Source organism: Parus major, chromosome 4A (genome assembly GCF_001522545.3).
Source record: "Parus major isolate Abel chromosome 4A, Parus_major1.1, whole genome shotgun sequence".
In the NCBI taxonomy this organism is placed as follows: Eukaryota; Metazoa; Chordata; class Aves; order Passeriformes; family Paridae; genus Parus; species Parus major.
The window spans coordinates 18,087,874-18,114,636 of record NC_031772.1 but is presented as its reverse complement, the minus strand read 5'-3'; the positions used below and the strand labels follow the sequence as shown (position 1 = coordinate 18,114,636).

General features: G+C 41.2%; 1 protein-coding gene across 2 annotated transcripts in view; it reads left to right on the top strand.

Annotated features, from left to right (window-relative positions):
• The window catches only part of LOC107203939 (ubiquitin carboxyl-terminal hydrolase 12-like), a 27,743-nt gene extending 5,330 nt beyond the window's left edge, over positions 1 to 22,413 (top strand). Inside the window, exons 2-9 of one of the 2 annotated variants that reach the window (XM_015626620.2) lie at positions 7,401 to 7,481; positions 10,557 to 10,770; positions 11,565 to 11,791; positions 12,989 to 13,065; positions 13,880 to 13,963; positions 14,588 to 14,785; positions 16,412 to 16,490; positions 20,079 to 22,412. In XM_015626620.2, the coding sequence (XP_015482106.1) occupies positions 7,401 to 7,481; positions 10,557 to 10,770; positions 11,565 to 11,791; positions 12,989 to 13,065; positions 13,880 to 13,963; positions 14,588 to 14,785; positions 16,412 to 16,490; positions 20,079 to 20,180 (1,062 nt within the window). In that variant the 3' untranslated portion in view covers positions 20,181 to 22,412. Of the gene's footprint in view, positions 1 to 7,400; positions 7,482 to 10,556; positions 10,771 to 11,564; positions 11,792 to 12,988; positions 13,066 to 13,879; positions 13,964 to 14,587; positions 14,786 to 16,411; positions 16,491 to 20,078 lie in introns of both variants that reach the window. The other variant, XM_015626621.2, reaches the window with a different exon arrangement.
• Positions 22,414 to 26,763: the final 4,350 nt, after the last annotated feature.

Below are 26,763 nucleotides of genomic sequence, written 5' to 3'. Positions count from 1 at the left end.
AGGAGGTGAAGAGGGGAATGAGCTGCTGACAAAGGCCAGCACTAAGCAGTGGTTCTGCTTTTCCTGCCCTTTCTCCAGCATCCTTTCCACAGGTTCTTTTCACTGGAGCCCAGCTTTGCTATCTTATTTAAAGAGCATCAACTGAGAGGGTTTCACAAGAGTGTGAGCCCTGCTTTGCCTTTGGAGGTGTGGATCCTGTGGGCCTTGCAGGACCAGCTCCTCATGGAATAAACATCTGCTTGGAGGAGTTTACAAAGCACCCTGCATTCGTTGATTTAAACCTACTCCAATTAAGTCTTCATAGGAGTGAACTTCTTCAGAAATACAGCAATTTGAGTTTCTCTGGGTGACCTGGCAGCAGCCAGGGTGCTCTGTGAGCTTTCCTCCCTACTGGAAATGTGCACAGGAGGAAGATTCTGTGACATTCGGAAGTGTGGAGCCTTGGATAGTCTGTGACACTGCTCCTTTCAGGATTATCACTTTGTTTGGAGTGCTTATGCAGGCAAAGTGCTGCAGTCCAAGGCTCCATTTACAGTAATTTGTTATGCCTGGAACATAGACAGCCTTCTGGGATCCATGAAAAGGGATCCTTTCAAACCCCCAGCTGACAACTCCTTTTATCTGACTTCAGTGCTCCACAGCCAAGGAGTTTTAAAGGATGGGGAAAGCAACATCTAATCTGTGTTTAGAAAACCATGACAGTGTGTTCTGTAAACTTGCAGCAATACAACCCCAATCTGCTCCATTTCCACTTCCCTCCAGGGCAGTTTGAATAGTCCTGAAGCTGGAACTATTATCTCAGCAAATACAGCAAATGCAGGCAGACTTGTGCATCAGCTCATGCAGATTTCTTTCCTGAAAGGTTTTAAGTAGCTCTGGCTTGGCCTGCTTGTTCCTTTTTTTTTTTTTTTCCTTTTTGTTTTGATTTGTTTATTCACTCTTAAAACAACTCCTCAGCAGTGGGTTTAAGCAGCTCCTCTAATCTGGAGTGCTGCACGATGATGTCCCTTGGAGCCTCTCTGCACAACCTCAAAGCTTGTTTTAAAGGCTAAATCTTCTCCTACTCTCATTTGTTAATAGGAAACAGCCAAATGAGTAATTAGAGATCAAGACTTGTGCACCAGGACACTGAAATCCTGTAGGTATTTTTCCCTTTTTTTTGCATTTCTTTAAGGGAAATGTCCTTTGCAGGCAGGTGCTCAGTGGGAAGCAGCTGGTTCCAGTCCAAGAGTTAGGATGGTGTGGAGTCCAAGCCAGAATATCTTCAGGGATTTTATTTCATCAGGTTTTTATTCCAGTGATGCTACACAGCTTCTGGGTGTGCATCCAGCTGCAGTGAAAAGTTAGAGATACCTCGAGTTAAGAGCCTTTAATCCCTTCATTTGAGCTGAATTAGATTCATTGCAAAGATAGAAATGCATAAAAATCAGGTAATGTGGAAATGAATATTTTGTACTGAGCTAAAATAATAGTAATTATCCTTAAAGAAAGGCTGAATCTTCCAATTTGCATGGGCTGTATGGAGAGGGCTTTAAATTAATTGATTGTTGAAAGTGAGCTAATGGAATTAATTCATCTTGGGTGTGTTTTAGACAGGCCTAAAGCAGCTGAAGGATGAGGGCAGACATAGAGAACTAAACTTCAGCAGGATACAATGAACAGAAAGAAATTTTTCTGAAATTTTGGGAGATGCATCCAGATTTGAAAAGTTCTCTTCTGACAGTCTGCCACTGTCCACAGATGAACTGTGAATGGAGCAGCTGTTGGGGGTGTATATATTTATCTGTGTCCATTTAAAGTAGTGGAGTGCTCAAAATAAGCACAGCAAATTTTAACAACAACAACAAAAAGATTAATGTAGATTTTGGCAGGATCAATATTGAAAAAAGATCAAACTGTAAGTTTGTAGTTGTATTGTTGAAAATATTGGTAAGACTTCACTATTTTAGTTAATTCCCTTGTACTTTAAGCAGCTGCTTCATCCCTGTTAAAAGCCATAAATTAAAACCTCATGAGGCATTTGTTAGACAAGTCTTTCTGAATTTTTGTGTCTGTCAATGACACCAAAGAGATCCTGAGTATTTTTTGTCATTGTGTTGAGCTAGTGATGGTTATGGAATGGTTCTAAACCCACTGGGAATTCAAAACCTGTGTAATTAGAGCCCCTCAGAACTTGTCAGAGGTAAATGCCAGGAACTCTCAGGGCACTGGGATCTCTTTCCCTGCTTTGTGGGTTTTTCCCTCATTTTCCAGCTCCAGTGCTCAGTTTGCTGAGCTGCAGCACAGCATTGACCTGATTATTTTGACAAGAGCTCAGAATAACAGTGAGGACCTGACCCAGAGTTGTGCTAATTTTGGTCCCTTTTTTCCTGGAGCTGCAGCAGCAGCTGCTGCTCCGTGCTCAGAAGGTCTCCTCACCTTCTTTCTGCTTTTCTAACCATCCTCACATGTGCAGAGTTACCTCCAGAGCAGCAGAAAGCAGATTTGGGGAATGGAAATGTTGATTCCAGCCAAGTGGGAAAGTGTTGGTTCAAGGGAAAAAATCAGGTAGTCTGCAATAACAGTCCACTAATTCTCAGCCAAGGTTTGTGGTCGATCAGGATTTCACTGAAACTTGGTAAAACTCATATTGCTAAAAAGGGAAGAGGTTGTAACTTGAAGCAGGAACCATGGGGATGCTGGAAATGTGGAATTCTCCCATTCTGAGCTGTGAGGCTGTTCTTAATCACTCCCAGCTTTTATTCACCCACAGCTTCACCAAAACTCTTCAACTCAGAGCCTAATTACAATTTCTACCATAAAGCTAATTGAATATAATACAGAGAAAACTGAGCACTCCTCTGGTTCCTGTCAGATAAGTGAATGTAACCTACGAGCCTTTCATCTGTAAGAATAATTACAAATCCAGGAAGTTTAAAGTCACCAAGTCTTGATGCCCCTGGAAACTCAATACATTTCCAGTTTCTGAAATCAGTTAAATCTAGGCTATGCAAAACCCTCATTTTCTTTGCAGGAATAGGATTTTTTTTCTGCAAAGAGCCAATAATGCCTAATTATCTGCTCTGTGATCTTTTGGTGCTTCAGTGAGTTACCACTGGCTAAGAAACAGAATACTATTTATTCCACTTGCATTGAACTGGAAATAAATCTTTAAGACTTCTCTACTGAGCAAAAATCACTAAGAGCTTACAAGCTGGAAGAGTTGATAGATCTCTCTTCTGGTTTTGATGGGTTATCCAGTTAAAATTTCAGGAATACTGTGGCATTAGTGCCTCAGTGTGGCTTGGTTAGACAGGGTTTGAAACTGCTCTTTTCACATCCCTTTCCTTTCCAACATTCAACAAAACTTGCCTTGAGTGTTCTCTGGGTAAATATTAGTTTACCCCAATGCTATTTTCTCTATATCTCATCCAGATCTGAGCATGGAATAGAATCCCAAAATGGTTTAGGTTGGAATAAACCTCCAGGATCATCGAGTCCAACCTGACAATCCCCACCTTGTCACCAGAGTGCCACATCCAGCCTTTTCTTACATTTTTAAATCAAGATAATTGGGGTGATGTCCCTCACTGCATTGGTATGAAAAAGTGAGAAAAACTTGAATATCAACAATTTCATACTTCAATATCTGGTATATTAGATATTTTTTTGAGGGTGTTCTTTGTCTTTTGAGTCAGCACGAATGTTCTTGGATAGGCCTTTCTTTTAATTAGCTGATATGCATAAAGCAAAATGACTGCAGCTATGACAGGAAATATTTGATTGATGTTTTTTGGGGGTTTTCTTGGCCATTTTTAGCTGTATGTATTCCTGCTAAAGTGGTGGTAGTTGAGATTTGAGTGATAATTCCAGAACTGTGGAAGCACAGCCAGTTCTGTGAGAAAAGGGGAGCTCTGAGACAACACTTCAAGTCCCAGCAATTCCCAGAAAATTGAAAATCCTGCTTACAAGTGCTGAAACTTCCGTTGTCTCCTCCCCCAGCAGTATGAAAGTGCTAAATTTACATCTCATTATGTAAGTAAATCATTATTACCACGTGGTTAAATGAGGGGGAAGTTTTCCTCCTGGGGTAATTGTGTGTTTTATAAATCTGGGTTTATTTCTGCTCACAGGGCTGACTTTGATGGTCCTGAAAAACTGAGAGCATTTCCTTGCACCTCACAGAAGTCAAGGATGTACTTCTGAGGTTGTTAAAATACTTATTTATTTGCCTTGCACTAGCATTGAGAAGTCAGTTCTAATCTGCATTAATATTTATATTCAGCTGTATTTTATTTTTCAGTGTTTGCTTAGCAAACTCAATAGCTAGGAATGAGGGATTTTTTTTCATGGCATTTCTTGTTGCTCCCACAATATGTGATGTAGTTTAGCAAAACTGTATTGATTTTCTTCTGGTTTTAGGTGTGCAAAATACCACAAAATGCAGAACACTTTGGCTGTAGCACCCCAAAGAGATGCATTTCTTAATTCCCCAATCTAATAAAATTAATTCCCCAAATAATAGAATAAAATTTCATATTATGGACACTTGGCACTTCAGTTTCAGTAGACAAGATGTGACTTTTATATTTCCAGAATGATGAATTGTGGTGCATTGTTTCTCATGAGGAAATATTCCTGTGATCTGTGGCAGACAGAAAAAAATAAAGCTGGGGTGGGAAAAAGTGTGTGACACCTGTCAGTGTGACAGTAAAACCTCATTGCAGCAGGACATGGCTCAAGCTGGGCCAGATTTCATCTGCACTGGGTTAATTGGCCAATTGTTAATTGAGTTGCAAAGATCCTGGACTTTGCCTGCAGTTCTGGACCTTCCCCCAAAACGTGGCCGAGGCCAAGTGGTGCTCTCAGCATAAAGAGGATTTTTGCCCCTGAATCCTTTTGGGTGCAGTTCTCCTGGACACTGATTCCATGGTGAATCATCTGTGCTTCTGCAAGGCACTTATTTTTCCATGGAATGCTGGGCATTGCATTTCCTGGAGCTTTTTCACTGTTTAATTTGTAAGTTTGCATCTTCAGAACTATTTATGATTAATTTGTGATTTTATTTTTTTTTTTTTATTTCTCCTACAAGTGCTTTGAGTCCTGTTTTAGGGTTTTTAGGATTTTATGAATTTAAAATATTCTCTGGCAAAAAAAGTTGAGAATCATCACAGAATCCCAGAATGATTTGGGTTGGAAGGGACCTTAAAGCTCATCCCATTCCATGGCCAGGGACACCTTCCCCTATCCCAGATTGCTCCAGCCTGGCCTTGAACACTTCCAGGGATGAGACATCTACAGTTTCAATTATAAATAATAAATTAAATATAATCTAACTTAATGAAACCTTATTTTTTTTAATCTGCCTCTGCAGTTACTTTACCCAAATTTATAGTTTGGGCAATAAATACAAGGAAACACTTGGAAAAAAAACTCACCTGTAACCTGTCTGGTTACAAGTTGGTGGCTTGGTTGACAATCCTGATTTATGATAGGTTATCATAATTTTATTAAAAATTACAATTCTTATGGTTTTATTTATTTGTTCAGGTATTTATTCCACATGTTCCTTTCCAGCTGGAGCATTTGTGCTGTCAGGTTTCACTGGTTCTGTGAGGTTTGGTACCTCCTTTCATTGGCTTTTCTCCAGTGTTTCCTTGATAAAATATTGGAGATCATGGAGGGGGCAAGGAAACTCCAGAGAAATTGAAACTGAACTTCACAAGCTCACAGGATTTCACAAATCCTCCTTTCCTAATCTCCAAACATGCAGCCTGGAAGAGCAAAACAACCACAGCAGGAGCCAGTTCTGATTTCCAGGCTGAAAATTCCAGAATTTTCACCTCTTTTGCATTTCCATGGAATTCTGAGAATCATCTCCAATTACACAATTTCCCAAAGGAAAATGGGATCATTTTGTGGATCACAGCAGTGGAAGTGGAGAGCTGAGGGAACCTTTGGATGTCAGCAAATCCTCCTTGCTGATGGTTCTCCCTTTTTTTTTTTTCGTTTTGGGTTTTTTGGGGGGAGATATTGGAGGGAAAAAAGCTCCTTGGAAGCAGGGAATAACTGCAAGGAAACAAATGAAAGGAGCTGCCTGAACTGGCAGTGATGCCTCAAAAATGTTGTGTGTAATTGCTGCTTGAGCAGAGCTCTGCCTGTAAATCTGTCAGCACCCTGGGAATGTTTTGTGGGGTTTGGAGTACCCAGTTCTGAGCCTGCCTTGTTTTATCTCTTTAGAGAAATGTAACTCACTGTAAATCAGATGGGCAACATCCAACTACAACTGTTAAAGCAGATTATTTCTTGGTTTCTCTCCTGGTTTTGTTTTTTTTTTTAAGGAAATTTTTAGTTATTTCTCTGTTAAAGACAATCTGGATGGAACTGTCCTTACAGTCTCTACTTGTGGTTTATATTAATAGGGAGATAATGGAAATGTTTGGTCAGCAATTAAAAAGCATTGGTAATTTCAGGGGAATAAATTAATTGAGTTTTGCTGGTCTGTAATGTTCGGTTTAATGTTTTTCTGAGGTGTCTGAAGGTGGCTCAGAAGGATTTCTGTTTGCACAAGGTTAGAATTGGAGTGATTTGGGCATTTAAAACAGAATTAGGAATCCAAAGTGTTTGGATTCTGCATCAGAGGAGCTCAGGATTGTTGGAGCATCATCAAGAAACATTAAAGAACAAGGCAGAGAGGGATGAGGGAAGATGCCAAATCCCAAGATCCTCCCATCCATAGGGTGTTGTTGTTGAAAATGGAAAGAGATGAAGAAACCACTGTGAATATAAAGTGGACCAAGTTAAAATCCAAAATAAAAACATTGGAATGCTTTAGTTGTTGCTTTATATGCCAAATAAGAGCAGTGGTGTTTTTCAGTTGTATAAAAACCAGCAAATTCCATCCTCATTGTACTGCTGGAAACTCAAGGACGTGTCAAAATTCACTGTGAGCTTCATACATCACCCTGAAATTAAATGTAGCAAAACCAAAGCACCTTCAGGTGACCTGTGATAAAACTCTTATTTCCATTCTTCTGGGGGTTTGTAATCCAGAACTTCACTTGTCCATAATATCTTGCAAAATAAAGCTAGAAAAATACAGGATAAGTTTCTTTAAAGTGCATTCTTGACTAAATGAAGTTACTGTTTCTAGGTCACTGTGGCCAAGTGAGAACAGCTGATTGTGGTAATTTCCAAATAAACTCAAATGTAGAAAACCATTCTGTTAGATAACTCATTTTAGCTGATGAAATTGAGATTTTAAGTGAAACCTTGGTACATTTATGACAAAACAGCATCATACTCATTTAATTCTGAAGAACACAAAATACTGATTTTTAGTGGAATTAAATTATTTCCTAATCTTTGGTGGTTTTTTAGTAAATTTGTATTTTCTCTAACATAAATATTGTTTTTTGTAGGGCGCCAATGCCTCTGCTTTGGAGAAAGAGATTGGTCCTGAGCAGTTTCCTGTGAATGAGCATTATTTTGGTTTGGTCAATGTAAGTGAATTTTCTATGCTTAAAATACTGGGTTTTAATTCACATCCTAATTTGGAGCTTAACAGGATTCTCCAAGAACTTGATTGATGGGAACTTCTCACTTAGAGTGGGGCTGAGCACAGACACCACATCCTGCAGTGTGCTTATTAACCAAGATAATTCATTTCATCTGAAACACAGAAAAATAAATGTATTTCTTGTAAAGTCTGCAAGAGAACCCTTCTTCCTCCACTACACTTTTAATTGCAAGATTTTAATATTTAGCTGGAAAATTGGAAATAATAAAGTGTGTCCATTTGTTCATATGCTGTTCCAGAGAAGATTTTCCTCTGATGCTGCAGTGCAGGGGAGGCTTTAAAATGAAAATGTGTTACTTTTCTAAAAACACCCTTCTCGTGGGAGGAGAGGAAGTTTTGTGCAGGAGATGAATGACAAGGACTGGGTGGATAATTCCTTGGTGTAGTAATACTCAATCTGGATTTTTGGCAGCCTGGTGTAGCCATGAACCCTCCAAAAAGCTGAATTTTTGCAGGTTGTGTGGCTCTGGGCTGGGAGCTGAGGGGCAGCAGAGTTGTGTGCCTGAACTAACTGTGCAGAGGATGTTTCTCCTGGTTTGTTCAGAGCAGCAGTGGTTCTGTGGCATCCTGTTTATGATGGGAAAATGTAATTTTGGCAGAACTCACTAGAAACAGAATTATTTCTGTCTTCTGCTCGTCAGGGTTGTGTTGAGAGCTGGGAGATGCTCATCTCTTCACACACCAGCTAAGGCAAACTAAGTGGTATTTATTGAACTCATTAGAGAGCCAGTTAATTGCCTTTGTGTGGGTTTCTAGCAGTTTATATTTCAGCCACCCAGCCATCCAAACACACAGAATCCTGTTCCCTAAGCAGGGTGTCAGTGGCCATTCCAAAGCTGCTGAGGTTTGCTCCATAACAGCAAAAAATGGAATTGTGACACAAATAGCAGAGCACTGAATGGTGTCAGGAGGAAAAACAGCATCCTAAAAATAACCAGAATTACTAGAACCCCATCCATTCTCTGTTTTGAAGGACAAAACATGACTAACACTGTTGTGCTTCGTTCCTTGCCACTGGTTTCTTGAGGGCGGTGTTTTCACGCCGTTGTTCTGCTGAGTTTTTTCTGAAGTTATTTCTGGTTCTTTCATGATTTGGAAATAATTGGAGCATTTTAAAGAGGGCAGTTTCATGGCTTCAGCATCAGTGCTGTTAAATGTGTGATTGCACTGCAAATCCAGTCAGGTGTTGAACTCGTGGGCAATGGAGGCCAAAACTTTGGGTTGCATAGTTGTTTAATTTTTGGATCAGTGAGCTAAACCAACCTGACTCTGTTAAACTGTGTCTAAAGCCACTGCAGAATTTATGGGAAACTGTAAAAATAGTTTATATTTGCTAAAGCCCAAGAGGGATGGAACAATGGTGTCATTCCAGAATTTCATCTCAATTTTCATTTTAAGAAGCTCCTATCTTCAAAAAAGCCTTCAGACTTGGGATGCCTTTTTGTGTTGTGTGCAAATTTATTTAGCACGGTGCTTCTTTGCTTTTTTAGGGTCACTGATAAAGATGTGAGTGGTTTTCTATCCTAATTCATGTGTTTGTTTAGTTTCCACATTTATTTTCCTCATGTCAATAAGTTGTAACTGTTGTTCCCTGTTGTTTGCACATGGTGTAAATCAGTGTTACTGTAGCTATAATCTGTGACCTTTTGAGCTGTATGAATTAAGCTGTTCATTTTCTGTTTCAGACAAAGTGATTATTAGCTTGAAACCATTCTGCTGCAGTAATCACACCCAATTTGGGGGAACAGTGGCTGTGTATCACTTCAAACCAGTCTGCTCTGTAGACAGATTTTTATTCTTTATGTTTATTTAAAATATGTTGCTCTTGGGGTGCAGATCCTCATTACCAGAATATGTGGGGACTGGCAAATGCAGAATTTGTCTCTCTTTTTTGGAAGCAGCAGCTCTGAAGCTGTGGTGTGTTGTTGTGGGTGATAAGCTGATATCCTGGTGTCCCTCCTTGCTCAGCCACGAGGAGCAGCCTCTGCAAGGCCTTATCTGTGTCCTGACACAGGCAGATGCAAACCTGCTGCTCTCTGCATGGCCCTGCATCATGTGCTGCTCAAAACATTCCATTATGAGCAGGAAATATTGATTTTATTAGGAATTTATAATAGGTTTTGCCACTGGGATTGGCTCAGTTGTTTGGAGCAGGGTGCTGATAATGCCAAGGCTGCGGGGTTGATCCCTCTAAGGGTTGTTCAGTTAAGAATTGGACTCAGTGATCCTTGGGGGGGTCCCTTCCAACTTAAAATATTCTGTGAAATTTATTATTTATTTATTTTGTGTCCTTGGTACCTCTCCCCAGCAGGCTCTCCCCTCTCATGATGATGGCTAGTGCTGTGACTCCACAAATTTTGATTTTTTGCTGAGCCCTTAATTATTTTTTCTGTGTATTCCCAGGATCCTGTGGGTGTTGTCTCCTCTCCCTTCCCTTGCTGTCACAAGGCTCAGCCTTTCCCCCCATTTCCAGCCAGGATTCCCCCCATTTCCAGCCAGGATTTCTCCCCATTTCCAGCCAGGATTTCTCCCCATTTCCAGCCAGGATTCCCCTCATTTCCAGCCAGGATTCCCCTCATTTCCAGCCAGGATTCCCCTCATTTCCAGCCAGGATTTCCCCCATTTCCAGCCAGGATTCCCCCCATTTCCAGCCAGGATTTCCCCCCATTTCCAGCCAGCATTCCCCCATTTCCAACCGGTATTCCTCCCATTTCCAGCCAGGATTCCCCCCATTTCCAGCCAGGATTTCTCCCCATTTCCAGCCAGGATTTCCCCCCATTTCCAGCCATTATTTCCCCCATTCCCACCAGTATTTCCCCCATTCCCACCAGTATTCCCCCATTTCCAACCAGCATTCCCCAGTAAATGAGCTCTGCCAGGTGACTCCTCCAGTTCCACTGTGTGACACTCTAAATAAACTCTCTTCCTACCATTCCTTTTTGACAGCCCTAACCCAAAACCCCTTTTTTTTTTCCTTCTGTTCTGTTTTTTTGACCAGTTCGGCAATACCTGCTACTGCAACTCGGTCTTACAGGCACTTTATTTTTGTCGGCCATTTCGGGAAAAAGTTTTGGCATACAAGGTGCAACCTCGAAAGAAGGAAAGCCTCCTGACCTGCCTCTCTGATCTCTTCAACAGTATTGCCACACAAAAGAAGAAGGTGGGAGTCATCCCACCCAAGAAATTTATTTCCCGCTTGAGGAAAGAAAATGGTAAATGAAGAAATGATTTTTTTCATGTGTTTTTAAGGATTTAAAAATGTTAAGTTCAGGGTTTTTTTTGGAGTCTAAATTGTCAAGTTTTAATGGGTTTCTTGAAGATTTTTGTGGTGTGAAGTTCACCACCTCTGTGCTTGTCCTGTGAGCTTGTCTTTATCTCAGTATTTGTGTTTCTGGACTTGCACATATCCAGATATTCCACACTGGTGTGGTGTTCCCTGGAGGAACAAAGCACACTGCAGCTCATTGCTCCAGAAACCCAGCCCCTCATAGCCTGTTCTCTTGCATTTGTGGTAGGATCAGTTCCTTAGGATCTGAACTGGTGGTCATTTCCCAGGGCTGTTTGGTGAGGAAAAGCTCTGGATGTTGATTTATCCTCTCTGCTTGAACTTGAAAAGATAACAAACTTCCAGTAGGGGATTTTTGCCCTTGGTGCTGGACTTAATGAAGCAGTGGGCCAAGGCAGCACATCTGAATTTCTTTATTTGTCTTCCTCTCTAAAGAAAAGAAGAAAAAAACTACAAAAAAACCCCCCAAACCAATCATGGTTTTCTTCAGTTCTGAGAAATGGCCAAACTAAATTTCCTTAATGGTATTTTCCAGCTGTTTGTTTCTTGCAACCTGAGGATAACCATTGAGAGAACAACAAAGTGCAATTCTTCCCAAACCCACCAGTGCCACCAGAGCTGTGTAACAGGGGAGAGGAGGGAAGGGAAAAAAAAACCACAGTGACCTGGTGGTGGGAAGTGTCTGCAGTTGCTCATTCTCCTCCCTCTCTTCCTTTCCAGAATTATTTGATAATTACATGCAGCAGGATGCACACGAATTCCTAAACTACCTACTGAACACTATTGCTGACTTACTGCAAGAGGAGAAGAAGCAGGAGAAGCAGAATGGGAAGCTCCAGAATGGCAGCATTGAGAGTGAAGAAGGAGACAAGCCCGATCTGACGTGGGTCCATGAAATCTTCCAAGGAACACTAACCAATGAAACCAGATGTCTTAACTGTGAGGCTGTACGTGCACCACCAAACCACACCTCTTTAGCTTTCTCCCAGCTTCTGGATTGGTTTCCCTAACACTGAGCACCCTTTTTCATTCATTAGGGTAGATGAAATTGCACTGTCTCTATTAAAATATGGAGCATAGCCTATTTTAGGACTCTATGTTCAAACCAATGCTCATTAAGGTATGTTGCCCAGAAAAAGCCCAGTGTTTTCCCTGTTTCTCCTCCCTGTTTTCCATCCAGGCAGCTGCACCTGGCTGATCCAAGCTGCCTTTTTGTCTCCATGTTATTCCCTGTGTCAGTGATTGAGAGTTTATGTCGTGTTTCTACATGAGAGTTGCTCTTAATTTAACACTGGGGTGAGCTGAGTTGCTTGAACTGGAATTTTGTGCTCGGTGCTGGTCCTTGGCTACTCTGTTTGAGAGCAAAAAAAGTGCCATGAAGTCTGGAATTAGAACCACACCACCTTCAGGCCAGGGATTTGTAGCTAGTCATGTGCTCTGATTTAATACTGCTAAAAAAATATGAAAACCCAGATGGGGAGAGAAATAAAAAACCCGAGGAGTGATTACAACAGAAAAGATTGTACTCGGCATTTAAAATCTAAAGTTATGGCTGTGTGGTGAGGAGAAGCTCTAAAAATGACATTAATAGGATTCTGTCTCAAGGATCTTGCAATGAAATGTGACTGTTCCACAAATGGAAAGATGGTTTTCCTCCCTGCTAACCCATTTAATTGAGGAGCCATCTGCCTGTTTCTGCCTTGCCTCTGAGTATTGACTGTTACACCCTGAAATGCAGCAGAAAGCTGCATCAGGCTGCAGAGGAAATGGGATGTGGTTAAAACCTCTCCAGTCAGAGCTCTGAGTGGTTAAAACCTGCATTTGCAGTGAAATAATCAGATGTGCCTTGAAGTCTCAAAGGGGAGAGATGTTTCATGAGAGGGGTTTAGGGTTTTGTGCTTTTTTTCCATGGGCTTTTGGTTTGGTTTGGTTTTGTTGTCGTTGCTTCTTTTCTTAATGCTCCTCTTCAGGTTTTAACACCACATCAGATTGTTTAATCACTTTTAGTTTACCTTGAGAAAAGGCCTCTTTGTGTGTGTGTACATTTATTTTTAATCATCCTGCACCATTCCAGAAATGGTTAAAAGAAATCTGCCAGCTCTCAATTGTTACCAAATATCTCTTCTTCTTATTTTTTTTTTAAGGTTAGTAGCAAAGATGAGGACTTTCTGGACCTCTCGGTTGATGTGGAACAAAATACATCAATTACACATTGTCTAAGGTAAACAGAATTTTTTTGGGAATGGAAAAAAATACCTGCCCTGGTCAGAAGGAGAGAGCTTGGATTAGTTATTCTCTGGTGCAACATGTGGTAAAATATTGTGAGTTTTGGAAGGTTTCTTAGTGGGTTTTAGTAGTTAATAAATCCTAGTGGTGGCTAAGATTGATTTTCACTTTCTTTTATGGAGATTTGAATTTATTTTATCACACAGGCTTTATCAAAACTAAACACACAGTGTTTGTTTTCACAATAAATTCTTGATTATTTTCATATTCTTACTGAATTTCAGTCATCTGGCCCTGATGTTTAGGGTCAGTTTGGTTTTTCCTGATGGACATTTGCTCCATGTGTTTGTCTGCTGGATCCAAGGCTTATCAGCTGCTTGGATATTTAATTTGCATCCAGCATCTGGCTATTTAATAGCTGATAATGGATCTGTAATTGCTGAGAGCTGAAGGATCATCCAGACCTTGCTGCTTAATGGCTGTAGATGTGAACATTTAATTTCTGCCACTAAAGAAAACATGGAATGGCTTCTGATGGAAACAAAACTCAATCACCTTCTTGCTGTTTATTACCTTTCCTAGAAAACAGGCAGTTAAGAGTGTAAATTCTAGATTTTTCCAGCTAAACATTGATGCTGCATCCCAGGAATGAGACAAATACACATCAAACGGGTCTGGGAGCACCATGAATGAAAGGAGCTTCATCCTCTGTCTGTTGTTTGGGGTTTCTTTTTCCAGCATTTTCAGCAGCAGCTTTTACCTGGATGCTCTGGAATATCCCTGCTTATGCCACTCTCTGATTTCCACAGGGGATTTAGTAACACTGAAACTCTATGCAGTGAATACAAATACTATTGTGAGCAGTGCCGCAGCAAACAGGAGGCACAGAAGAGGTAAGGGCCAAATATTCAGGCTGAGGGAGATGTTCTCTTAAAATTTCTGGGCAAATACACCTGGTGAATTCAGGAAAAAGAAAAGGTAGGGTTGTCTAGGTCTGAGGTTGAAGGAAAAGTGGAGAGACCAAGTAACTTCACGGCAGCCTCATCATGAGGGGATCCATTCTGTGATTCTCTCTGAAGAGTTTCTATCTGGTGTTTCCAGACATCCACATTTTCCCCAGTTAGCATTAATCAGCTTAAAGCTGCTGGAAAACATCCCATCTGCTTTGTCTGGGAGCACTGGGTACAAAAAAATCTTATTTCTCCCCTTAGACTTGGTCACAGCCAGAGCAGCAACACTGATTTATTCCAGCTCTTTCTTCCCATTGATGGGTGAAAAATCCATGTTCTCCTGCAGCTGTCCTGCATTCAGATGTCAGTTGTGCTGTTAATAATTTGGGATAAATATTTCCTATTCTCACTAAGAGAGAAAAAGCAGCATTTAAAAAATCCTACCAATATTTTGGATGCCTTTTTTTTTTTACGACGCTTCCTCGTAACAAAACTCTCAAACAAATCTCCATTAGGGGCTCTAATCCTTCTCCTTTATTTCACATCTTTTCTTTTTTTATGCTCCAGAATGAGGGTAAAAAAGCTGCCCATGATCCTGGCTCTGCACTTGAAGAGGTTCAAATACATGGACCAGCTGCACCGTTACACCAAGCTCTCCTACAGGGTGGTGTTCCCCCTGGAGCTGCGGCTCTTCAACACCTCGGGGGATGCCACCAACCCCGACAGGATGTACGACCTGGTGGCTGTGGTGGTTCACTGTGGCAGGTACTTGTGCAATTTCCCTGCTTTTCCTTGCAATTTTCAAGGAATCTCTCATCCCTCTGCTGTTTTATAACGGGGCGGGAGCGCTCTCGGAGCTGCTTGGTCGGAAGCGTTTTGATTTATTTTAATTTTTTTTTAAAAATCTGGGGTTTTTTTACTAGGTTATTTTACTGTTTTCAGCTTTACTTTGTATTTTTACTGTTTTCAGTTTTACTTTGTATTTTTACTGTTTTCAGTTTTACTTTATATTTTTGCTGTTTTAAATTTTACTTTAGAGGCTAAAATTTGTCATTTGTGTCACATCACAGTGGCACATCAGACAAGTTCTTTCTTTGAGCTGTCATTAAAAAAACCCCAAAACAACAAAAATCTCCTGGAATTGTTTTTTACTTTCCAGGAAATCTAAATGGAAATAAAAGAAATCTTGGAAAAACACCTAGTAAAATAGAATTAAATTATGTTTTTCATCTTGCTGCTGCCTAAAACCTTGAAGTTTCTTAAGAAGTTGGTGCCATCATGTGGAATAAGGTGTGCACTGCTGGGTTTTTAAAATATCCTTATTTTCTTCATTAAATTTTAGTTTTAGCAGCTGCAGTTCTGGTTTTAAAAGCAAAGAGGAAAAGATTTCTGAACATTTTAGGGAAAAAAAAAACCTCATGGAAGGGGAAAAAATATTTCTAACTGCTTTCAGGAAGTGTGAGTTTTAAAGTGATCAGTTATTGCAGCACATAAATGCTTTGAAATATCTTTGTGAGGAGAAAAATGCTAATAATGCATAGATTTAGTATAAATAAACTTCATATAATTCTAAAAGATTTTTGTTGTGGTGCAGTTATAGTGTTTATTCAGTTTTTATCACTTTAGGGTCTCTTGCAATCCATTTTCTTGTGTAATTTTTATTTGCTATACCTGTGTCTGCACTTTTGGATAATGGTGATTAATAATTCAGATTATTAAATGGTTTTCCTTCTTTTTTCTCAAACCTTTTATCCTGTGTGGGGCTTTTAGGGTTCCTCACCTGCTCTCAGTTCTTACTGAACTGAGATAAATGAGATTTTCTAAATATTTTGAATTCTCAGAACTTGTTTAAATATTTTGCACATAGAGTTTTACTTCTGTTTAAATTTAAACTAAGTTTAAGTTTAAATTTATTTTTATTTAGTTGCCCTAAAGAAAGGAATTCCATTCTGTGGATTGGAAACTTCCACCAGAAAAATGGGAAGAGCTTTCACAGGTCTGACTGTGGTCAGGTTAAACCACACTGGGAATTAAAACAATTCCTGCTGTGAAATTAAATATTTCAGAACTGATTTAATTTAAAATTTTACAGTGGTCAAAATACTCAGCAGTGGTGAATCTAACAAAACAGAGACTGAAATATTTTTAATTTTGGATTTTAATATCTATGAATGATGGTATGAAATATTTATCTCATGGTGTGTTTTGAATATATTTTGTATTTTCAAAAAGCCAACAGCAACATTTTAATTGAAGCAAATAGGCAAAAAATCTTATAAAAATCACCAGCATTATGTGAAAAGCTGGGAAGTGGAGCTGGGACAGCCAGGGATGATCCTGGGCAGGGAAATGGCTCCTGGATAATAAATTTTCCATCCTTTTTTCCTGCAGTGGCCCAAACCGTGGGCATTACATCACCATCGTGAAGAGCCACGGCTTCTGGCTGCTGTTTGATGATGACATTGTAGAGGTGGGTAAAGACCAACAAAACACCCAAAAACTCTGATTTCAGCCCATTTTTAGGCTCCTTTCCATTCCTAACTTGCATTTCATTGCTGCACTTTAGAGCTTCTCACTTTTTTTGGGTCACTTTTCACCAACAAATGAAAAAATTAAATTATTTTTAGTGATGATGTTGAAACAGCTCAAGGAAATTTTTCCTTTTCTGCCAACATATCTGTAAAGGCTGATCTGCACAATTTTTATACATCCATGGATTTCACATAATTATTAAGCAAATATCAAACAGTAGAACAAATGCCACAGCAGAGCTGCTTTTTGTAAAGATGAAAATGCTTTGTTTGTCTCAGAGATTCCATGGTCAAGGCCTGATTAAGTGTCTAAATAGCAAAATCCATGCTTGTGTCGAAATAAAAATGTAGGACACTCCCCATTTTTAAATTTTTTTCAATCTCTGCATAGCTTTGAGCATCAGGGGTGGCTTCCCAGTGTGTGTGGCTCTCAACAGTTCCCTTTCTCCTAAAAAATTTATATTTTTGGACTCATTTTCCTCTGTTTCTGTCATAGTCCAAGTACAGAATTGTGTCACCTAATTTTGGAAATAGTTTTCACCTCAATATTTTAAAATTCAAGTGTTTTCAGTCTTTTCCATGCAGGAGATGAACTTCACATTTTAAAAGATGTAAAATAACCATCTTCTTATTCTGTATTTGTTTTCTGTCAGTCACTTCTACTTTGTATCTTTATTTTTATGCCAAATTTCTGTTTATCTGCAAACACTGTTGACACTTTTATAGATGTGCCAAAAATGGCTTTTAAATGTGTGCAGTTATTGGGCAGTAAATCCAAGGAGCTGTCATATCTTCTCAAAAAAAACCCCATTTTTTTTCCTTTATGTTGCTTTTTTATCTTCAATTGTGGCTTTTTTTTTTTCTTTTCCAAGTTCATCTTCTTTTATAGAATTTATTTAGAATTATATATATTTTTATATATATATATATATATTTATATATTTTATATATATATATTTATATATATTATATATATATTTATTTATATATATTATATATATATATTTATATATATAAAACCAAGCTCTTTTGGAGGGTTTACATTCTAGGTGTGGCCACCTAACAAAACAGGCTTGAAAAGGTGAGTGCAAAGCTCTTGTTCACAGAAATTGCAGCTGAAAGCCCAGGAAAGGCTTTTCCCCCTAAAATACAAAAATCTTTATTGCATTTTTGGCAAGTGATGGGAATGAGCAGCTCCAAACTGAAAATAGGAAGGAGTTTGTCCTCATTTCCCACCACATGTCAGCAGTGGGGAATGCAGATTTATTTGTGTGTTAGGATTTCATGGGAGGGCAAACTCAATGGAATTGGAGATTGATGGTCCCCAAATCCTGCAGCATGTGGGGGAAAGGAGCAAATCCAGGGGGCAAATCAGTCCAAGGGGGCTCCAAAATGGAGCAAAATGGATTGAGAGACCTGATCTCAATGATCTCTGGCTGATTTGAATTTGGCATTTGTCACCAGATGCATCCCAGTGTTTAGCTGGAAACTTCCATCCATGGAGCTCTCCACACTGAGGGGAGGCACTGAATGGCTTTGCTTAAAAAATAAAGAGATTTGAATGCAAAGGCAGTGGCATTCCAGAACTGGATTTGGTTTGGAGAACCAGAATAGATGGCTGGAAATGAGTAAAGGCTGTTTAATCTCAGTTCATAAGAAACATCATTTTTAATGCCAGGTGAGGCTGCAGAATCCTACAAGTAGTAACACCCACTGATTGTTACTCTAAAGTTACAACTGGGTTAAACTGTATCTGGTCAGTAAAAATGGGAAGAATAAAATCTATATAATCCCCTTTCAGTTCCACCCCATTTTCTGTGGATAGTGAAATTAAAGGAAGTCAGTTTTGCTGTGCTGAAACTAAAAATATCTGAGGCATGAATTAATATGGATCAAATGTTTGAGTTGCATTCAGAATGAGTAGTGGAAATAGGCTTGATTGCATGGCAAGTGAGTTGGCACTTAAAATAAAACATGTTTGACTTGTCTGCTAAATATATTGCAGGAGCTGAGGTTCTTTCACTACATTTCTGTTAAAATGTGCCTCTAACAGGCTGTAGTAACGTTATGTTAATAAATGGTGTGAAAATGCACCAGCCTCAGCAGGAGATTTCAGCTTCCCCTCACTCCTTGAATGGAGAAAAGACAAAATGTCTTTTTGGGGGTTTTTTTTTCCCCCCCCTCTCTATTTTTTTTTAAGAGAAGGTGTTTAACAAATCTCTTCAAGAGAGAATTTCTGCAGTTGATGCATCTCCTGAAAACTCCTATCTGTATTTTCTTGTGCTGGGAAAAGGCTGCTCCCAACTCGCTGCTGTTTGGCAGTGCCACATGGAGAAACCAGTGCTGCTGAGCTCGTGGTGATGCCAAAATCTGCTCAGGGAGCAGAGATTTCACATTCTCCACATGGGTTCTGCAGCTGAGGAGGCTCCTGCTGGAGGCAGAGCAGGGTCCTTTTCTTTTAAGGTGTAATCACAGCTTGGTCTCTGCTCCTCCTGAGCAGGGCAGGTGTTCAACCCAGAGCTTCTTGTGTTTGGAACATTTCTTTACATCCTCAACCTTATTCCTTGGGAATAAAAGGAAAATGGAGGCTCATCTCCTCCTCAGCCTCTCATTTCTGTGGATCCAGGGTTCTAAAGGTATTAAAAAACTCCATCCCAGTGGAGTGCTGAGCAGCACAGGTGCCTGGGAGTGTTTTATTCCAGTCTGCACTGCAGGATCCAACTCTTTGATGGGAAGCCAGTTGTGCTCAGGACCTGGATCAGGACACGTGGAACCTGCATCTTTAAAAACCCTTTAAAATTCCCTCCAGTTGCTGCTTGGAGTATGAGAGCAAAGCAGCTTTTCTGCACAACTTGAAATATAAGCAGATTTTAATTCTGTTAGTGCAGAAAACCATAATTTTTCTTAAGAAACAAACCTTGTGATAATATTCCAGAAGGCTTTGCATGTTAGGAAAGCTCCTTATGACCAAAGATCATAATTAGATGAGACCCACAGAACTCATAAAGCACTTGCAGGACTTTTCTCCTTAAAAGGGTCACAATAACTTTGAAATCCAGAGTTATTTTAGCTGAGATTTCAATCTACACAACACCTACTTGAAGCTGTACAAAAACCTTTTTCCCTGATTAGTGACTGCTTTTTATTTCTTTTTTAATTATAAAATAATTTAATTAGAAAATACTTAGGCAAGGTACCACCAGTGTGAAATAAGCAAATACAGAAATGCCATGTCATCCTTTAAGGATACATTTTCATGGATCACTTGTTTTGTAGTCCAGCTTAGGGCTGCAGCCCTTCTCAGAAGTTTATTATTTCATCCTGATGTGCTGTTTTTTCAATAATCAATAAGTTATTAAGTGGGGAAAAATGTTTTGTTGGATTGATGATGTTGAAGGGTCACTGTGTCAACACCACTTGGCTTTCCAGGTCACCTCCAAGAGCTGGGAATAATGATTTATGTGGGAAAAAGCTTTTTAGCTTTGTGATTTTGATTGGAGCTAATTAAAACTTCCATTAATTTTCAGAAAATTGACGCCCAGGCCATTGAAGAATTCTATGGGTTAACATCAGACATTTCCAAAAACTCTGAATCTGGATACATCCTCTTCTACCAGTCCAGGGACTGAGACAAGAGACACAAAAAATGGACACAAGGAAAAAGGGATCAAGCTTTGGCCGAGTGGAACACATTGGTGCCAGCAGAGCAGTTCCTCGGTGTTGCTGTAGGACCAGGACAGATCCAGGGGGAGGAGAGAGTTCCCTCCTGCCCTTCTTGGAGGATTAGTGCTGAACTGCCAGAACAAGAAGAGCTTTTGTTCCAGTTTTCTTTCTGGGCTTTTTGATTTGTTTTTTTGGTTTATTTTTTACGTGCTATCTTCCAAAATCTGTGTTACCTCTACTTGAAACCCGGCTGCTTATTTGTTCATGAACTCAAGAAGAGATTTCAAAGTAGCATTGTAGGATTTTTACCATTTGAAGTTGGCCTGAGGCTATACCTTGGTTTCTGCCATGGTTTTTCTGTATTTTAGCAGAACGATTTCAATATTCAGTGTCAGCTGAAGGCATATTTTAGGATCTGAGCAGCAGCTGGTTGCTGGATATTTTTGGTGACTCAGACTCGAGCAGTACAAAGCTAAGACATATTGGAAATGTCAAGTCTGTAATTTTTATAAAGAAAAAGCAGACAAAACCCCTCTCTCTGCAGCATTGTAAACCTCCCCATTCTGCATTCTCTTGGGTTTAGAGAACACTAACAGCACTGCTTCTTTTTGTACTCTTCTTTGTGCTGTTCTGTTTCTCCTGCAGAAGGCAGAGAACTGTCTCCACATCCAGCCTCTCCTGCTGTGAATTTCCTTTGCAAGCAGCAGTTTTGCCTCCAGGCCCCGTTGCTGCAGGTTGCAGGGGAGCAGAGCAGCTCTGACCTGTCAGAGACCATCTCTGCTGTAGGAAAGTTGGGAATTCCAGCCTTCCTTGGAGCTGTTGCATAAACCAGAAGTGCCCTCATTCTGAAGCAGGATCTGTTCCGCATTTCACTCAATTCCAAGCAAACTTGCTGCAAGTTGCATTTTGAATCTATGCTAATCCACAGGAGCAGCACTAACTGGGAAGGGTTAACCAAGGGAAGGGGTATTTAGGGAACTAATCCAGGAGTTCTGAGTCTTCAGGGTAATGAAGAGGTGAGGAGGAAAACCAGCCAACCCAGCAGACATTGCCTGGTCAGTGCTGCAGTCATTGGTGGTGATGTTTGTGTCTCCATCCGAGAATCATAACAGCCCCTAAAATGCTCCTGATTGTTTCACCTCTCTAGGCCTTGCTTCCCAGGGGAAATCGTTGGTCTGTTGAAGACTGCAATGAAGCAATTTTCCATTGTGCTTATATATTCTAATCTCATGGATAACCAGGAGGAAAAGAATAAGGAAGCTGGTGAGAAATCTCAGAAAATCTCATGCAGGTTTCTTTTGGTGAAGTCCTGGTGCTGTGCCAAAGCTTGTCACAGCTGGCTGCAGCCTCCCAGTGGGAATGAGTGTTCCTGAGCTGGGTGTCCTCAGTGTGGCTGTCCCCAGCACAGCCCCTCATCTGTCCCCAGTGCTTGTTGTTCTTGAGGACCTCTAACTTATGCAATTCTGTGGCTTGTGCAGGATATTCAATATTTTACCAAAACACTGTCCTCAGGAAAGCAGCGTTTCCCAGTTCCTCGTGCTGCCTGTGTCTGTTCCTTCCTCTCATGACCACAAAAGTGATGTTTAGCAATTAACTCCTGCCTTCAAAATGCAAATGAAGCATTGCCATTGTATTCCAGCTGGGTACAGCTTCCATTCTCCTGGCACATCTCTCTTCCAGAAGATGTAATATGGACGTTGGGTTTTTTAATTCTTTTTTATTATACAGAGTACTGTCATTTTAAGAGACACATTCAACAGCAGCAAATGTTCTTGTCATCTTGTTCCTGTTGTGTGACAATTGTTCCTGGCTAAGAATCTTCTCCCCTTCTCCACACAGAAGCTGTGAGTCCTCTCCTGGTGATGCCACCAGAAGACTGTCATCACTGAGTCTTGCAAAAAATGAAAAACAAAGAGAGCACTGAGTTAAAAATAATCTAAACAGTAAATACAAAAAGTAATGTAGTACACTAGACATGTATTTTGTATATCTGGTGATACCTTTTTACAGATAAAATACCTGACTGAGAGATAATATTGAAAGATATATACTATAGATTAAAAACTGTTCAAAGTGCACTTTTGCTACAGATTTATAAGGAGACTAAAAGGAATTAAATGGGAAGAGAACGGTGTGATGATACTTCTGTATAATAAATGACCCCACCTGTCTCCAATAAAGGTCATTAATGATCAAACCCACAGTGCTCAGAGGCTTTTCCTTGAATATTTCACTCCTTAACTTCTCCCACCCTCCTGCCTGGCTGAGGATCCTGGTCCTGCTGTGTCTGCATCCCTGTAACCTGTGCAGAAATGGGCCAGAGCAGGAGAATTTAATAATTCAGTGTCAGAAGCTGTATCTGCTGTGCTGGTACAGCAGGGAGAGGTTACCCAGGGCCTCTGTTCCTCCATCACCCCCTGGAGCTCTGCTGCTGCCTTTCCCTGGGATTTCTTCTCCCTCTTCCCCCCTGTTTTGGGCTCCCTAAGACTTCGTTGCAAATATCATCTGACTGATTTGGAACAGAGACATTTAAAAGCAAAAGCAGGAGCCTGTGCTTGGAGCTGTTTGAGGTTCATTGCAGGACAGGTTTGCATTTCTTTCACTGCAGTTCACCTTTGCACAGGGAAAACGGGATCAGTTGTGCTCCTGTGAGTAGGATTTTATGGGAATACAATGCAGGAGGAGGAAAGGATTTATGCTGTAAATCCTAAATGCTGTCTGGTCCTTGTCCTGCTGGGTCACACCATAGCAAGAAATAAATAAATTGAGCTAATTTTAACTCCAGTGAGCGTGAGTTGGACTTGCAGGAGGAGAATTCCCTGGAAATGGGGAGAAAACAACCAAACCCAGAAGGGCTGAAAAGAAAATGCTCTGAAGTGTCCCTAGGGCAGGACTGATGGGAGCTGGGATTTGGGAGCTGGGTTGGTCACTGCAGTTCTTCTCCAGATCCTCCACTGGAGTGAGGGTGGAGACCATCCCATGGTTATTATTTCTTTATGAAATAATATTTTGCTTCAAGTTGTGTGGATCCTGCAGGGTTTTTGGAGAGGCTCTGCAGCACAGAGGTGCTTTCTGTCCTGCTGCTGCTGCTCAGCGTGTTCTGGTTACCAGCAGGAGCTTTTAAAGTCCCCGTGCCAGCTCAGTTTAGGAGATATTTAAAACAAATCCCCTTTGATTGGTACAAGAAAGAAAATGGACTGACAAATGCCCCTGAGACAAGTCAGACCTTCCCATTGTGGGCCTCGGCGTTTAGCAAGAGGAAACAATCCCTGAAACGTAATTAATTCCCAACATGCAAAGTCCTGTTCTCGCTGCACTAATTAACCTCGGGGCTGCTGCTGCTCTGCTTCCCTCCTGCAAAGCCAGGAGCAAACCCAGGCCTGGCTGTGGAATTTCTGTGGTTCCCAGAGCAGAATCCAGCTGGGATGAGATGTCTGGGTAGGGAAGGTTAGAAACGAAGCGGTGGCAAAGGGAAATGCTTTGATCTTTACACATCAATTGTGACACAATTAATGGCCTCAAAGTGACACTGGGGCAGTTTAGTTGGGATATTGGGAGGGAATTGAGGATGGACAGGCCCTGGCACAGGTTCACAGAGAAGCTGTGGCTGTCCCTGGATCCCTGGAAGTGCCCAAGGCCAGGCTGGATGGGATTTGGAGCAGCCTGGGATAGGGAAAGGTGTCCCTGCCATGGCAGGGGATGGATGGGGATGATCCTTAAGGTCCCTTCCAATCCCTTCCCTCCCTGATGGTGCTTGTTTGGATCTGCTGGAGTGTGGGGGATGTTTCTGCACCCACAGGAGAGAGAAGGCTGGGAAGGGAAGGATGAATTAATTACACAGCAGCGGCAGCAGCCTATTAAATATTTAAGTTGTTAATAATGAGCGCATTTAGTGGTTGTCAGTTGTTTTAAAAGCTCCTAAATACAAATAACAAACACAAAGCACTGCAGTGGTTACAACACTTCAGCTCGTGTAAAATCAATTAAAATATTCAGATAGTCCCAGCTGGGTCTTCCCTGGTGATTTCCAAGTCCCAGGCAGTGTGAAGGAAGGGCAGGAGGGCAAGGATGGGGTCTGGGAGCTGTTTAGAGCTGGGAACATCCCAGATCTACCAGAGTTCATTTTGTTTTCCAGGAGGATTTTAATGGAGTGAGCTGCTGTAGCAGAACATGTTGTGTGAGGAATTTTGATGTAGAAAAGATGAATTTACTTGGATTTAAAGCCTGGAATTGGAAGGGATGAGCCATCAAGAGCTGAACCAGGGGGGTTGGTGCCAGCCCGAGGGAGGCTGAGGCCAAATACAGCTGAAATTTGTGTGCCCATGAAATCGCAGGAGGAGTTTGGTAGTGATTAAGTGCCCTAATTAGCCCTCGATTAAGTGCTTTTGTTTCCTTCTCTGAGGAGCAACCACGGCTACTCCAACAAATTATTGCTGGGCAGAAAGGAGAGAGGTGCTGTGGAGAGTGGGATGGGGGAAAGGGGAAAGGGGAAAGGGGAAAGGAAAGGAAAGGGGAAAGGAAAGGAGAAAGGAAAAAGGAAAGGAGAAAGGAAAAAGGAAAGGAAAAAGGAAAGGAAAGGAGAAAGGAAAGGAGAAAGGAAAGGAAAAAGGAAAGGAAAGGAGAAAGGAAAGGAAAAAGGAAAGGAAAGGAAAAAGGAAAGGAAAAAGGAAAGGAAAGGAGAAAGGAAAGGAAAAAGGAAAGGAAAGGAGAAAGGAAAGGAAAAAGGAAAGGAAAGGAGAAAGGAAAGGAAAAAGGAAAGGAAAAAGGGAAGGAAAAAGGAAAGGAGAGGAGAAAGGGGAAAGGAGAAAAGGAAAAAAGGAGAAAAGGAGAAAGGAAATGAAAGGATGGAGCAGACCAGGGGCTGGTGTGTGATTGGGAAGGGATGGAAGGCCATGCCCTGCCCCAAAGGAAGGACAATCCCATCTCTCAGCACTCCTGTGCAGGCCCAGCTGTGTCCAGGGGCACTTGGGACCACACCATTGGTACCTTGGAGATCTCTGTGGGATAAACCCCACTCCAAGCCAGCAGGAAAACATGTTTAGCCAGGAATCTCATGTTAATGACAAGTCAGATTTCAGGCCTGGTGAGATCTCCTTGTTTGGACTCCTTTGCATCCCCCACAGTTTGGGTCTGGAGGTGCTTTTGGGTGATTTGAAATGCCCTGGATATTCTGGAAGCATCAGCTGCACAGCAGTGTCCATGCAGGTTGTGGGGACTGTGGCAGGTGGGAAATTCCATCCCTGGGTGGTGAAGCCTGTGTAGGTCCAACCCACACCTATAAAAATCCTCCCTTTCCCATCAGCTGGACAAGATGAGGTAAAATAATTCAGTATTTTGCAGCATTTGGAAACTGCTCCAGCTCCCTTTGCTCCAACCCTCACACCCTCAGCTCCTCCTCAGGGAATTGCACGTGGGGGTGAGCAGGGAAAAGGGTTTTTCTTGGCCATCCTCCCCGAGTCCTCTATTTATTATTTTTTTTTTAACATTAAACTGTTCATTTTCAGATTTTGAGTCACAATATTTCTCCAAGGGAAAGGCCACGAGTCTGGAAAAAATCCAGTTCAGAATTCTCTGCCATCATTTCAGCACAAAAGAGCCAAAGCAGAGCTGGGACCTGCTGCTGCTGCTGGGGATGGAGAGACAGCCCCAACACCTCCAGGGTGCTCATCTCCTTCCAGAGCCTCCTGCCAGGTGCCCAGGCTGTCCCCTGGGATGTGGGGACAGATGTGGGTTGGTGAGGATCAGGAAGGAGCATTAAGGGATGTCTGAAGCCAGCAGACAGAGCAAAATGGAATTATTTTCATTATTTTCATTATTTTCATTATTTTCATTATTTTCATTATTTTCATTATTTTCATTATTTTCATTATTTTCATTATTTTCATTATTTTCATTAACTCAACCCTAGGGAGTAGCAAAGTGAAAAAATGAATGGAGATTTCACACTTTGTTTTTTCCTGGTTTCTCATGGATGGTATAAAACTGAACCTAAACCCAGGTTTAAGTGGAATTTTTTGAACCTCAGACCCACCAGAAAAAGCTTTACTTTTATTAAAGTTTCCAGCGGGAGGAGGTCACTGGATTTGGGAAAAACCAATTTCTCTGTTGTTTCCACCCAGTTTGAGCCAAGTGCTCTGAGAGCAGGGACTTGGGGACAGGATTCCCAGAGTTATCTTGTAAAAATATCTCCAGAAGCTCTCGGAAACGCGGCAGGGAAGGAGCAGGACGCGAATTGGAGCAGGGGGAGGGAGATGTGGCATCCTTGGAGCGGTGACAGCACACAGGTGACAAAAGGGAGGCAGCAGGAGCATCCTCTGAGGAGCTGGGAAAACGGGAAGGGAAAAACAAGAGCTCAGGAGGGATTTTTTGTGCTCTTGCATCCGGGATTTTGGTGATCCCATCTCCTTCCAGTGGCTCCCTCACCCCTCTCGAGCTCTGCCGAGTGTCCTCTGCTCCCTGAGGCTGCTGAGTGGCTCCTGGAGTTGTTTTTTTTGTTGTTTTGTGGGGGTTTTTTTCCCCTTTGCAGGGAGGAAAGAAAAGGGTGGCTCT